This window comes from Aphelocoma coerulescens (genome assembly GCF_041296385.1).
Source record: "Aphelocoma coerulescens isolate FSJ_1873_10779 chromosome W unlocalized genomic scaffold, UR_Acoe_1.0 ChrW_unloc_scaf_1, whole genome shotgun sequence".
Classification (NCBI taxonomy): Eukaryota; Metazoa; Chordata; class Aves; order Passeriformes; family Corvidae; genus Aphelocoma; species Aphelocoma coerulescens.
Genome location: NW_027184080.1, coordinates 11,378,815 through 11,392,827, shown reverse-complemented (window position 1 = coordinate 11,392,827; position 14,013 = coordinate 11,378,815). Strand labels below are relative to the sequence as shown.

Here is a 14,013-nt window from a genome sequence, read left to right as displayed (position 1 = left end):
AATGCACTGAAGCATTACGTATGGTTAGTACAAAGGCTGTGGCTGTTTGTGATGGGATCGTAGGTAAAATTTACTAAGTTCCACCAGGATTGGAATTCTCTTTCAAAATCAGTGGCACTGTCCCAGATTATTTTCCGAATTTCAGTAGGAAAAGTGCCTTCTTCGCCTTCTCTTATAATTGAGGCAGCAACTGACTGCATCCATAATTGAGCCTGGATGCAGCTGAGAGCCAAAGAAATGTTGTTTTGTGTAGCACTGAGTGCATCAATTATCAATTTGTGGTCATTCACATTTACCTTTTCCCAATTTGGTAATATGTTTGATAACAACCACTGATGGCCTCCCAAGGCTAATAGGGATGACTGCAGTGGTTGTTGTATTTTAGTCAAATCTGTAGTTGTGGCAGCCAATTTATTCATTAGTACTTCTGAATCAATACTATTTAAGATTCCCAATCCTGTTCCCACAACACCGGTTATGTCTCTTTGCATTCGTTTCTTAGAAGGGTTCCGCTTTCACAACCAGGTTGTCCACCCCTCAAAGGAAGTTTGCAGAAAAGGTGAACAAGCTGGCTGAACTTCTGAGACATTGTTTTGCATCAGCAATTTGACTTGTTTAAGGGACGATGCCGGATTCTTCACGTCCCTCAGAGTTCTTCTATGAAAAGTAAACACAAACAGAGTCTGCCACCAAAGGCAGAAAATTAGAATGATGGAATTATCCAGCGTGTATGTATCCGATGCTCTCTCCCTAGGGCATCAGAGGCTACCCATGCATATTTATTCAGAGGGCTTTTTAGCACTAGTGGTACTTCTCCTACAGTAGGAAGGTCTACCAAAACAGGTTGTCCAGGGTAGTGTGCAGGATTCTTAGGATCATTTGGTCCCTGTAGTGAAGGAATTATGCTTGGAGCTGTTGGGCAAAAGGCAGTGATTTTGGGACACCTGTTTACCCCCCATCTATTATTCACACCTTTCACAGCTTCCCATAGCCGAACATCCCAATTTCCCTCCTGTGGTTTCAGAAGTTGTTTCAAGAGACCATTGGTCCTTTCTACAATGCCGTTAGCTTGAGGGTAGTAAGGGGTGTGGAAAGTCCATTTAATCCCTTCACTTTTTGTCCAGTCCTGTACAACTTTGGCAGTAAAGTGAGACCCATTATCAGATTGAATTTCTTGTGGTTTTGGGAAAGTTCCAAACCATCCCTGCAATGCTTTGACAGTGTTATCTCCTGTAGCTCTTTTAAAGGCATCGGCCTGGACTAACCCAGATATTATCTCCACTCCTACCAGCACAAAGTGTTTACCTCCTGACTTTTTAAAGGGGCCAATATAATCTACCTGCCACGCATCCCATAAGCCTTTACCCTTTCTTAAATGCAGAGGGTCATCTTCCAAAGGGTGTCTTTCCAGCCGTCTGCAGCATTGTTCACAGGCTGATATCCATGTTTTACACATTTCTCTGGTAACAGGCCAACCGCGACCAAGGGCTTCTTTGTACAAATCTTTTGCACCTGTGTGTTGTTTTTTTACATGCAACCATTCTAATAAGTGCTCCCAGTCCTCTGTAATCTGATCCTTTTTCAAAGGACTTAGTCTTGCTAATTCATCAGCTTTATTGTTCCACTCTCCTGCTGGATTTCCATCTGTCTGGTGAGAGGCTACCCACCCCATGGCAAAATTCCCTTGACTTGCAATATTTAGAATTTCTTGCCACTTTTCCTTTTGCCATACTGGGATTCTGTTAACTTCCCAGTCATTTTGCTGCCAAAAAGGAAGCCACTCAGTACATCCCTTAAACACAGCATAGGAATCAGTGTAAATACAGACAAGAGAAGTATTCTGTGCCTCACGTTGGAAAACACTCCAAACAGCTATCAGCTTGCCAACTTGGGCGCTGCCTTCCCCCTCTGTGAAAATTCGTTCACCTGAGGAGGTGTGGAGGGCTACAGCCTTATATTTCCACACCTTTCCTTCTCGCCTGGCAGAAGCATCTGTAAACCAAGAATTTGCTGACTGTTCGGGGGAAAAAGGAGGGGCTATTTTAATGACTGAGGCAGGTTTGTCCTGGCTGCTACTCAAGTTTTCAGTCTCTTGAATTGCCAGATTTTTTACAGCTCCTTCAGTTACTGAGAAGATGCTACAATAATGTTCAATCTGAGCATACCACTTCCTTACTGAGGCCCTCTGGGCCACCCCGTCAGGTGGGGGGGTCCCAGTAGAGACTGCCTTAATAACTTTGAAAGGGCGTCTCAAAACAATTGGTTGTTGTCGTGCAATCTTCTCCACTTCTATGAGAGCTAAGCTAACCAAAAACAATCCTTTCTCCCAGGTAGTGTACCTTTTTTCAGCATCTTTAAAGCCACGGGAGTAAAAACCAACAGGCCTTGTCGGACCCTCAGGGCCCCGCTGCCATATGTGTACTGACAACCCTGAGGAGGCAAATCCCCATTCCATCTGGAAAGGATCTGTAGGGTGAATAGGTCCCAGGGCTTGGTGAGCTGTTGCTTCAAAAATCAACAATTGCAATGCTTCTTCTTGAGAAGCAGTCCATTCCCATTTTATCCCTTTTCTTAACAAGTTATAAAGAGGTCTGGCAATTATGGAAAAATCTGGGATGTGTTTTCTCCAGAACACTAATAATCCTAAAGCATGTTGGAGATCTTTTTTGGATTCAGGCATTTTAATCTGGTCTAAAGAGGTTAGGGTATCGGGTGGGATACATGTCATACCTCCTTTCCACCAAATTCCCAAAAATTTCACTTCATGTGAAGGATTTTGGATTTTTTTCTGAGGGAATTTTCAAATCAAGGCTTTCTAAGTGGGAGATTATTTTCTGTTGGGTATCTCTCACTTCTTCTATTTCATTTCCTCCCACAAGGATATCATCAATGTATCGATAAACAGTCACATTGTCAGCTTTGGGTATTTTGTCTAACTCTTGGGCTAAAGTGTAATGAGCCAGGGTAGGAGAATGTTTGTACCCTTGGGGAAGCCTAGTGAAAGTGTATTGCTGTCCTTCCCATGTGAAAGCAAAGCAGTCCATATCTTCTGGCTGTAAAGGTATCATAAAAAACATGTCTTTGACATCTATGGGTGCCATGATTGAATGAGCCTTTTCTTGAATCAATGTTATTAATTCTGCCAGATTCGGGACTGCTGCTGTAAGAGGGTCTGTGTTGGCATTCAGCCTGCAAAAATCTATTGTCAGCCTCCACTTCCCATTAGGCTTCCGTACTGGCCACACTGGAGAATTGAAAGGAGAATGAGTATTAACTATTACTCCTTGTTCTCGCAGCTCCTGTATCACTGGCTTGATGCCCTCTTTGGCACCCAGGGGGAGGGGGTATTGTTTCACATTAGTTACTTTGCTGAATGGTAGGGAGGGTGCGGCTTGGAGCAGTCTGACGTTAAAACGTGGCGTGCCAAAAGACCACAGAAGACCCTCTGAGTCTTCCCACTGTCTCCCAATGAGGGCATTCATCCCTAATAGATTGGTTGGGATATCTCCAATCACCACATTAATAGAGAGTTGGTTTTCCTTTCCAGGCAAAGTGAGCTTGACTAAGGCCACATTCATAGATTCTGTCATTCCCAAGGCATTTAAAACACAATATCGGTTCTTTGTTGGGACAATTCCCCACCTCCGGGCATCTTTCTTTGTCAGCACAGAAATTTGTGCCCCAGTGTCAATCAGAAAAGTTACAGGTGACTGTTTAGGGCCTGTAATAGCTGTGATCATTATATCTCCTGTTTTATTTTTAGTGAGCCTTCTCAGCTACACCCATGCTCCATCTCTTCGCCCATTGACAAGAGACGGAGGGTCTAGTTTCCCTGGTTTTGAGGGAGAGGTTGTTTTGGCTCACTGCACAGACTTTGAGGGAGAGGTTGCTTTGACTCACTGCCCAGATTCTGAGGGGGGGGGGGGTGCACTGGATGGAGTGACGGATTTGGTAGAATGGGTTTTCGGCAGTGCCAGTTAGACACTACCTTACTCAATTTATCAAGGGGTAAGCCATCCATCACATCTCTGGGGACCCCCTTTTTGATACCTAATAACCACCAATGCTGACGGTTAGAGATCTGTTTTACATTCTCTGGCTTTTCGCTATGAGGAGCCCTAATGTACCTGACACCTTTTGTTTTGTCTGATTTTTCCTCTGGGATTTTTATAGGTCCATATTTTCTACTGTAATTAAACACATCTTCTGCAACCTCACTCCATGTCCAAACTTTGAGATCACCAGCAGGTGAATTCGATTGTGAACCTGGCGGCTGAGAGGGGGTTGAGTATGGAGTAAACCCAGGATTGGTAGATCCAGTTTGATTGCTCGGGTTTCCAAGGAATCTATCCAGCCTTTCTATGGGACCTACAGCTGCTATGGTTTTTTGAAGGACAATTGCTGTAGGTTTGAGTGATTCTGGAAGGCCTCGAATTAAAGGGGTCTTCAGTTCAGGTTTCACAGGTAATTGCATCGGGGATTCATATACAGGAGTTAATTTCCTTTCATGGATCATTTGCAGACAGGCAGCTTTGTGGACGCTGTCATACATGAAATCCCTAATTAGCTTGGTCTTTGCATGTTAAGTGCTTTAATTAGTTAATTTTGAGTTAAACAATTTTTTTAATTGAGTGTTAAAGTTAACCCATCAGCCCAGGTACACAAATCAAGTTTTATTATATGGTTTTCACTTGTTCAAAGCAGTTTATTTGCACCACTCCCAGTTAAAATTCCCCAGTTAAAAGTTCCCCAGTTAAAATCCCTTTTCAAACTTTAAACCACTTGTACACTGTAAGAGTTGTTTCTCCTATGTTCATTGTCTACTTTTGTAAGTGTTTTAAGAGGTATTAGATGTATTTTAATATTTTTTTTAAGGTTCTACTTTGCACTTTAGCCTCAGGACCAACTCCAAAAAACCCCAGTTTCTAACAGCCAACAGCTATTTTTAGCCCCATAGCCGTTATTCTGCAGGCAAGCTCCATGGCAACCTGAATCTTAATGAGGACATGTTACCACCCTTACTTCAGCTGTTACTACCCCCCTGACAATGACAAGCTATTTGTAGACAGAGATGATCTGTCAAAAGGAAAGCACCAATCACTTTGGACCAAAGGGGTGTGCTGTGGGCGGGCTGTGGGCGGGCTGTGGGTGGACTGGGGCGGAGCAAAGGCACTATAAAAACAAGGAGGCAAGCCTCGGAGCAGTGCAGACCACTGCAGATCAGCTGTAGTGGACACCAGTGCTGGGTACTTAAGCCTTACTCCTATTAAGGAGCCTTTAATAATTTTTACCTTTGATTTTTGGATTAGCTAAAAGTCAGCCCAGCACTGCAAGTTCTTCCATCAGAGGTCCAGTGCTGTCTAAGCCTGAAGATCTCTAATCCCTGCACTCCTGGGGCATACCTCCTGAGCCACTAGAATCCCAAATTTTTATATCTTGCTAATTTTTGTAATTTTTCAATTTTTCCATTTTTAATAAATTATTTTAATTTTTACTAAGAGTTGTCTCATTCCTCACAACGCTTTCTAGAAGTTGATCGGGGGTACCAACTATAGCTAAAGGGTCTCCCCTTTCTAAAGGATTGAGTCCCCCGGCCCAGAAAGCTGAGCGCTGAGTCAGGGACCACGTGCCACGTTTGTCTCCTGTTGTCAAGAAAACTCCATGTCCCCAGTATCCACTGGCCTCCTGTTCAGTTAATTGAATTTGGTCTCCTCCAGTGAGGGACACTCGGAAAACATATTCCGTCTCAGATTCATGGGGAAGCCGCCCGTATTCCTTTTTTAATCTAGCCAATTCAGTAGCAGTGTATGGTATTTGTTTAGTGGTGATATGCGGTTCAAAATCTTCATCATTGATATAATTATATTCTGTTTTAATTAGAGGTCTCATACGAAGGCAGCAGTTTTCCCCACAATTTTTCACTAGCATTAGTTCTTTCTGGGGGTATATTTGGTTAATGTGAGGAGTTTCCTTTTCCTCTGTCTCTTTTGGTGAGTCAGTATTCTTTGAATTCCTAAAGTATTCCTCTTTTAAAGCAGCCTCTAGCAAATGATTTTTATTCTTCTCTTCATCTAATTGTTTCTGTAAAATATCCACTAGGTTTTGAAGGGAATCTATGATTGCTTTCTCCTCAGTACATCGCTTTAAGCGATGATCTATAGCTGCCACAAGGCATGCCCCTAAAACAGAGCAGATTATGGTTTTATTTCGGCCAAATTTAAATCTAGTCTCATGTTGTAAAGAACATACTCTATCAGTCACATAATCCAAATTAAGCCAGTTATTTTGAGCCCATTCTTCCCCTCCCGGAGAGGGCTGGGCATTATGTTTTGCTAGCAGAGCATAAAATGCAGCTTTAACTTTTGCACTGGGGTTTTCAGTCATTTTATGAAGGGATCAAAACCACCACAGGGAGGTAAAAGTTAATTACACACTGCGACACACACAGCTTCACTGTGTCTCCCTTCGCTTCCCTGGGTGGGTGAAGAGACCAAATCTGCCTGGTAGGTACTCCTTAAGTTACTTATGGTTGTCTCTTCACTACACCAAGCAGTCCAAATTCACGCACACACCAAAAAACACAGTTCCCCCTTTTACACTAAGAGATCTTTTGCGAAAAATCTGAAGACAGAGCCCTCAACTGAGTATGGGGTGCTTTTCACCTAGGCGTGTGCAGTTTGCGGGAAATTCGAGTCACCCCCCTTGCTTTCTAGACACTGCTCACCCTTTTTGGGGTGTTGGGCTAGGTGCGGCTGGAGCGAAACATCCTTCCCCTATTACAGACTACACACAACCTTGCAACCCCTTCTGTCTGTCAGATCCTGTCCGTGATGCCAGTTTAATGTCACGATCCGCTAATACAAGCGGGGGTCGTGATGGTTTGTTTATGGATCTCAGAGTGTAAAAGGACACAAGAGATTTAGGTTTTAACCAGAACAGTGCACCTTCATTAAGTGCCCACAACACAGTAATGCAATAGAATAGAGAAAGAGAGAGAGAGAGAAAGAAAAACACAGTAGAGAGGAAGAAAAAGAGGGGGGGCAATAGCTAACAGTGGATGAGACGAAGTCCTCATGGTCTTCCGCCAATAGATTTGTCTTCTTTCCGTGGGGAGATCTCGGGCTCAATTATTTCAGAAAGTCCCTTTATAGTCCTTTTCAGAAGCGAGGGGCAACTGGCCAAGAGGTTGGGAAATCTACAGCCGTTGTTATGGGGCCCGTTGCTTTGGGAAACAGGTACAGGACAGGTGTACAGGACAGGTCATTCCTTTCTGCTTCAGCACAGTCCTTCCCGCCTGGGCAGCAAGAACGGCGCAGTCCATTGCGACCTGCACTAATTTTCCTCAGGAATGCGTACCAGTTCCCAGTGGGCACACCCGCAGGCAACACTTGGCAGACATCCCACCTCAGCCAGGCCAGGACTCCTGTGTTCAGTCTCTGTCCTCGGCGATGATCGTGAGACAGATGAGGGATTTTCAGACCGTCTCTTACAACTCTCCTGTTAGGATTTAAAAGTTTAATAAAGGACAATAAGGGACAAGGATAATAAAAGAAAATTCATGGTGCCGGGTGCTTTGGCACTCAGCCAAGAGCACACCTGTTAGTTTGGAGACACTCTTTACATACCTGTCCTATTGCATCAGCCTAATGCATATTCATAAGCAATTATGCATATTCAAACTTTTCCTCAAACTAGTTTACATGTTCCAGGAACTGTTTAGCATGGCTCCTCCTTAGGTCTGCCTTTTTAGAGCATGTGCATTTCTTGGCTGTGGTTTTAGTCAGTTTTTATTATCACCCCCAGAGTGGGCTTTGGTCGATGGTTTCTGCAGACGGTAGTTGCTGATAGTTGGTATGTCAATAGCAGGGGTCTTCAACACACGTTGCTTGGATAGCAGACAGTTCAATTGCCACAAGCATAACTATATTAGCTATTTTACTATTATGTCTAAGTTTAGTTAATGACAGAAATAAAGGCATTAGTTATTGTTACAACACTACATCTTTATAACAAAGCTACTTTAACATTATACATATAGCATCTATTTGTAACAAAGCTACTTTTACATATAGCATCTATTTGCAGAAAGCCAATATTATAATATGTATCTATGTCTTGGGGTGACTTTATGATGTGTATTCCATGTTGCTGCCCTATGCCCAGAAATTAATTTTGTGCCTTTCCATGCCTTTAAACTGAGCAAAACTTCTTCAAAGCAGTCTGCAGTTTGTTATCATGTTTCAAGGACACAGGGATAAAAAGTGGTCTGCATTTCAGTGGTGGCAGGAGAGAGAGAGTGGAGGGAAACACCCAGCTTGTTCTCTCTTCCAGCCAGTTTTTCAGCCAGTTTTTTTCAGCTCCTTTTCCTCCAGAGAGTTGAACTTTGTTTTCCTGGGACTCCGATTTTTTCCTTTCTTCTCTGCTGGGCTGCTTCAACATCAGAACACATCGGGAGGACTTTCCACCAAGCACAGAGGGCCTGGCACTGGGCCAAGTCCCAGCTCCAAGGAGAAGGGAGACCAAAAGGGATGACTCTAAAATTTTCCCAGGTTTTTTCTCTACAGCAAGAGATTTTATTATTTAGCATTATTATCTTTTTCCTGTGTGTTTGTTAAATAGTTTTTATCTCTTTCACTTTCCTTCAAGGAAAATTTATTTTTTCCCGAACCCAGTGGGGGGGGGAGGGATGGTTGTAACCTGCCTTCTCTCAGAGGATATATTTCTAAATTAGGCCAAACCAGCACAATCTATCACAATAACAGTGTTTCTTGGTTTGAAAGACAGGTGTCTGCTAAGGAAGGCAGGAGCCTCCCTTGGAATGGCAGATGCAACCCTCCTCCCCTCCGAGTTATTATAATTTTGAAATCAAGGGGCTTTCAGGCAAAGATATGGGAAATAGGAATAACAGTTCTTTACTATTATATATCTATATGTATATAACAAGTCAAACAAACAGCAATAACTATGGTAGTAACAGCAAACAATCACAAACCCAGTGCCAGCCTTCTTGGCTGTCAGGCTCTTTCCCCTTGGGTGCAGTTCTGGTCACAGCCGGCAGGGGCGCTGGCGGCTCCCAGTGAGCAGGGCAGGTGCAATGGTTCCCCCGCGGCTGCAGGGGGCACTCTGGAGCGAGCTCAGGGAGCATGCGGCACTTGTGGCCTGGGATCCCGGGGAGGAATGGGACAAAAGCTTCACAAACCCCTGGGCAGCCAATCCCGGTGTCTGGCCGGACCCTCAGGAACAGCAGGCTGGAACAGCAGGGACGAGCACATATCCGGGGTGGCAGACGAGATGCATCCAAACTCAGAAGCTGTGGTGGGAACCCTCTGGAGATCTCGACAGGCAGGGCACAGCAGGACTACAGAGTAGTGAAGGCTCGAAGCAACGGCGGGGGCAGGGCGGCCACGGCCCGGCTCCCAGCGGGGCAGGGAAGGCGGGCTTGGGATCCCAGGGTTTCTCCAGCAGAAGGAAAAAGCAGCCGAAGAAGCAGCCTCTCTCTCCGTCCAAACGCTGGGGACTGACTGTCCACACACCCAGGTGAAACAAAGGAGTCGCAAGATGCACCCAATCTCAGTGGCTAGGTCTTTTGTTTTTCTTAAGTACCCAGAAATTTGTTCCCCTAGCAACACGTATGGGGAAAATTCCTTTAACAGAAAAAAACCCAGGAGAACTCCTAAAACCCCAACACAGTGCTACTTTAAGATCATTCATTTTAACATTTGCAGAAAGACAATATTATAACATTTATCTATCACACCTGAGAAGATTCAAAGTCCTTTCTGTGGGTGGTGTGGCTGTGGTCTCTCCAGAGCTGGGGTGCAGTGTAGGGCCCTCCAGGATGCGGTGTAGGGCCTCCCAGTGATGGTATTCTGGACCAGAGCAAACAGTTCCAGGAGAAAAAGAAGAAAAACCAAAGTCCCAGGAAAGGTTCTGACACTGAACCGTGCCGTAAATCAAGTCCCTCCTGATGGGAGAGAATTTTCTGAAAGTCCTTGCAAGGAGTTTCAAAGATAAACCAAGACTTTTCCTTGAGTTTCAGTGCTTCCAGATAGTTGTTTATTAAGTCTTATCAAAGGAACAGAGCCACTAGCGTGACCCAGGTACAGCATTGAGCACAGAAAACAGGAGTGACAGCTCTCTATCAAGATTTACACAGACTTTTAAAGATATTTTAACCAATAGTTACTAAAAACATACATTATTTTCACTTTCCTACGACTTATTCAGCATCACGACTAGGAACTGCGGAATTTTCTATCCAATCATTCCAAACTACTTTTACTGCAGAACATGGAGTAGTAGAAGAAAAAGAAGGTTTAGAGAACAACATCAATCCTCTATTACTGCAGGCCCGGTTCCTACGGTATGGCACCGTGTCCCGCAGCCATAGGGAGGAGGAGGAAGAGAAGATCCAGCAGACAGGAATTGTGCAGCAAGATTGATCTATTTAATTATTTTACAAACTCTTTTATAGACTTTTCTTTTCATAATCTAATTGGACAAAGGACCAGCCACCCCTTGGGGGTGATTGGCTAAAATCCTAAAACATCCATTGTCAAAATATTTTTCTACTATACCATAAACAAGACTTTTCAAGGTCGCAGGTGGCTTGGTTGTTTACATTCCCTGCTACCTCTTCTGTGAGAGAGAAAAGTCTCTCACGGACTTAGAAAATAGCAAGAAAAATCCTGGCTAACAGCATTTTTGTACCTACAATCCTCCATTTTGATATTTTTTACTCTTATCTATTTACTACAAAGAGAAGCCCAAAACCTCTAAATTTTTCACCCTGTGACATTCTTACATAGTAGTCTATCACCTAATTCACACCACTGTGTTTTCTAGTTCTTGTCTGACCATTGGTAATTTTTTCCAAGGTTGGAGGCTAAAACAGTGTTGTTCAGGGGGGTAAGAACCCTTAAAAACAGGCAGAGAAATATTCTCAGCACTCTGGATTCCTACAGATTCTTGCCTCAGCTAGCAGGCTAGCCAAAAAGCAAAGAATTTTAACTCTTTGTCTCTCCTGAGAAAAGGAGCCGAGAGCTGGGAAAAGCAGAAAAGCGCTCCCTCGGCTCTGCAGCGGCAGTGAGAACCCAGGGGAGTGTATGTGTCCTTGAGCACAAACCACTCTGAAGAGTTCACTCGGCTTTTTTCCCCCCTTTCTCTCTGACCCAGCTTTAAAGGCACAGAACTCATGTCTGGCATAGGGCAGATGATAGGGAATACAGTATCATACAGTCACCGCAGGACAGGGGCGTTGGCTCCCGGACGAGCAGGGCAGGTGCGATGATTCCCTCACAGCTGCAGGGGACTCTGGGGCGCGAGTTCAGCCGCTTCTCCCTCACGTGGTAATGGCGGGTGGGCTGGATGATGAAATAGGCTGCAGAAGGAACCTCGGAGCGGCGGCTGGGACGGCAGAGGCAGGCACATCTCCTGGGGTGGCAAACAAAATGTAACAGAACAGCCTTAGCAGGAGCCACGCAGGTCGAGTGGACATGGAGTGTTGGGTTAGAGTTTAACGAAAAAGCCCAAGGCAGCGGCAGAAAACAGCGGGGCTGGACAGCGGCAGCCAGGCTTTTCCATAGCAGCTGCGGCACACAGCCGGGGAGATGCGTCCTCCGGGAAGGGGGAGGGGGTCGGGGTTTTCTCCTGAGGCACCTGAGTAGATGGTGAGGGTCCTTTCCAGTTAGATCGGGTGTTTATAAGGTCCCAGTTTCAACGGCTGCTCTTACGAGCAAAGGCTCACCCACAGTAAGGAAGAAGCAGTACAGGGCTGGGCTCCGCCGTGGCAGTGGATTCTCCCCGTGGTAAGCAACAGCTCGACCGTCCTCCTCCGATGCCAAGAGCGAGAGAGCTAGGGGCTAAGCCCAGCACCTCACCCCCCACCTATTAAAAAATGCCCTAGGGTATATTACCGTGTCCCGCAGCCATAGGGAGGAGGAGGAGAGAGGATCCAGCAGGCAGGAATTGAGCAGCAAGATTGATTTATTTAATTATTTTTATATTACGAACTCTTTTAAAGACTTTTTTCTTCATAGTCTAATTGGACAAAGATCAGCCACCCCTTGGGGGTGATTGGCTAGAATCCTAAAACATCCATTGTCAAAATATTTTTCTACTATACTATAAACAAGACTTCTCAAGGTTGCAGGTGTTTGGTTGTTTACAGAACTCTTCTACTATCTCTGTGTGAGAGAAAAAGTCTCTCACAGGCTTAGAAAATAGCAAGAAAATCCTTGCTAGCAGCATTTTTTTTTCCACACCCACCCAAAATCTTGGTATCTCACAAATCCAAAACACAGCCCCATACCAGCCACTGGGAAGAAAATTAACTCTTCCCCATTCAAAATGAGCACAGTAAGATAGAGGTTTGATTGTATAGCCCTTACAGTTAGGGATGATGTGGTTGAGAGCCTCTGAGTGAGCATTAGGGGGATGGAAAACAAAGCATCTGTCATTGGTGGGTGTCAACTACGATCACCCAGCCAGGATGTTAGCACTGATGAGTTAGTCTTTAGGCAATTAGGAGAAATCTCCTGATTGTTAGCCCTTGTCCTTATGGGAGATTTCAACTTCCCAGGCATCAATTGGGGGCACCATTCTTCTGTGACAAGGAAGTCTGGGAAATTGCTGAAGTATGTTGAAAATAAGTTTGTCACAAGTATTCAGTGAGCCAACTAAGAAAGATGCCCTCCTAGAGTTGATATTTGTGAATAGAAAATGATTTGTGGGAGATGTAATGACAGGTGGCTGTCTTGGTCACAGTGATCACAAAATGGTTGAGTTAAAAATGTTTGGTGAAATGAGAAAAAATGTCAACAGAGTTGCTACCCTGGATTTCAAGAGAGAAAACTTCAAGCTATTCAGGGTGCTACTTAGCAGTGTCTCCTGGGAATCTGAAATTGAGGACTTTAGTAAGGCTTTTGATACTGTCCCTCACAGCACCCTTCTGGACAAGTTGTCCAACTGTGGGATGAGCAGGTTTACAGTGCACTGGATGAAGAACTGGCTGAATGGCAGGGCTCAAAGGGTTGTAGTGAATGGGGCTACATCTGACTGGCGACCAGTGATGCCCAAAACTAGGCAAGAAAATAAAACTCTATAGTCAGCTGCTGACTTTTGGCGGGGGAAGACATGCAGACAATCAATGTGATTGATAAAGCAAGCTTCGTTTATTGGCAATACAGAGGCACTTATATAGTGTGAAAGTACATGCTTATCAGTTCTTTAATTAGTTTAAACTTATGAAAGCGCATTCTTACTTCTACATAATTGGGTTAGATAAAAGACTACATTTGGCAAACTTCTATTATTTATGTTTTGACTTGAGAGATCAAAGACCTTCCTCCCTTCTCATGGTCAGTACATCTTATCAGAACAGCACTGTACCTCCCAAAAACTCCCTTTTGGTTCTCAGGCCTGTTTCTCACGCAGGCATTTTCTCATGGAGGCATTTTCTTCTGCAGGCTTTTGCTTGTACAGTTCTGTTATTGATTTGTACCCTTTATCAATGATCCATGTCCCTGATCCTCTAACCATTCTCCAACAATTTCCCCTTTTTCTTTTTGTACAAGCAATACTTGATTGGCTACAGATGTAGTAACTTTGTATATCATCTTTTGCAAGCATTGGCACAGGCAAGGTAAGCACACTATTATTAATAATATTACTAGTCCTACAGTAATCAAATGCTGCACGAGTGAAACTAGCCATGGTCCTAAACCTAGTGACTTTAACCATCCTTCTAAGCCGAGACCATCTTCTTTCTGCAATTGTGTAGTTAATCGATGTAACTCACTTATCTGCTTGTGAATCAATTGGGAGTGTTCGGACAAATTCATACAGCACTTTCCATCAAAATCTTCGCAACCATGTCCATGAGCTAACAACAGAAAATCAATTGCAGCTCGGTTTTGCAAGGTAGCATGCCTCACTGAATCTACATCTACTAAGAGCTCTGATAATGCTTTTGACATTGCATTGGTTTGTTTAGCAAGCCAACAGCCTAGCTTG

At 44.2% G+C, this 14,013-nt stretch overlaps 1 protein-coding gene across 1 annotated transcript in view; it reads right to left on the bottom strand.

Annotated features, from left to right (window-relative positions):
• LOC138102681 (uncharacterized) overlaps nt 1-6,384 on the bottom strand; it is a 62,269-nt gene extending 55,885 nt beyond the window's left edge. Inside the window, exons 1-2 of the mRNA XM_069000400.1 lie at nt 5,521-6,384; nt 3,901-4,567 (exon numbers count right to left, since the gene is read on the bottom strand). Of these exons, the coding sequence (XP_068856501.1) occupies nt 3,901-4,567; nt 5,521-6,384 (1,531 nt within the window). The remainder of the gene's footprint in view (nt 1-3,900; nt 4,568-5,520) is intronic.
• Between the last annotated feature and the right edge of the window lie 7,629 nt (nt 6,385-14,013).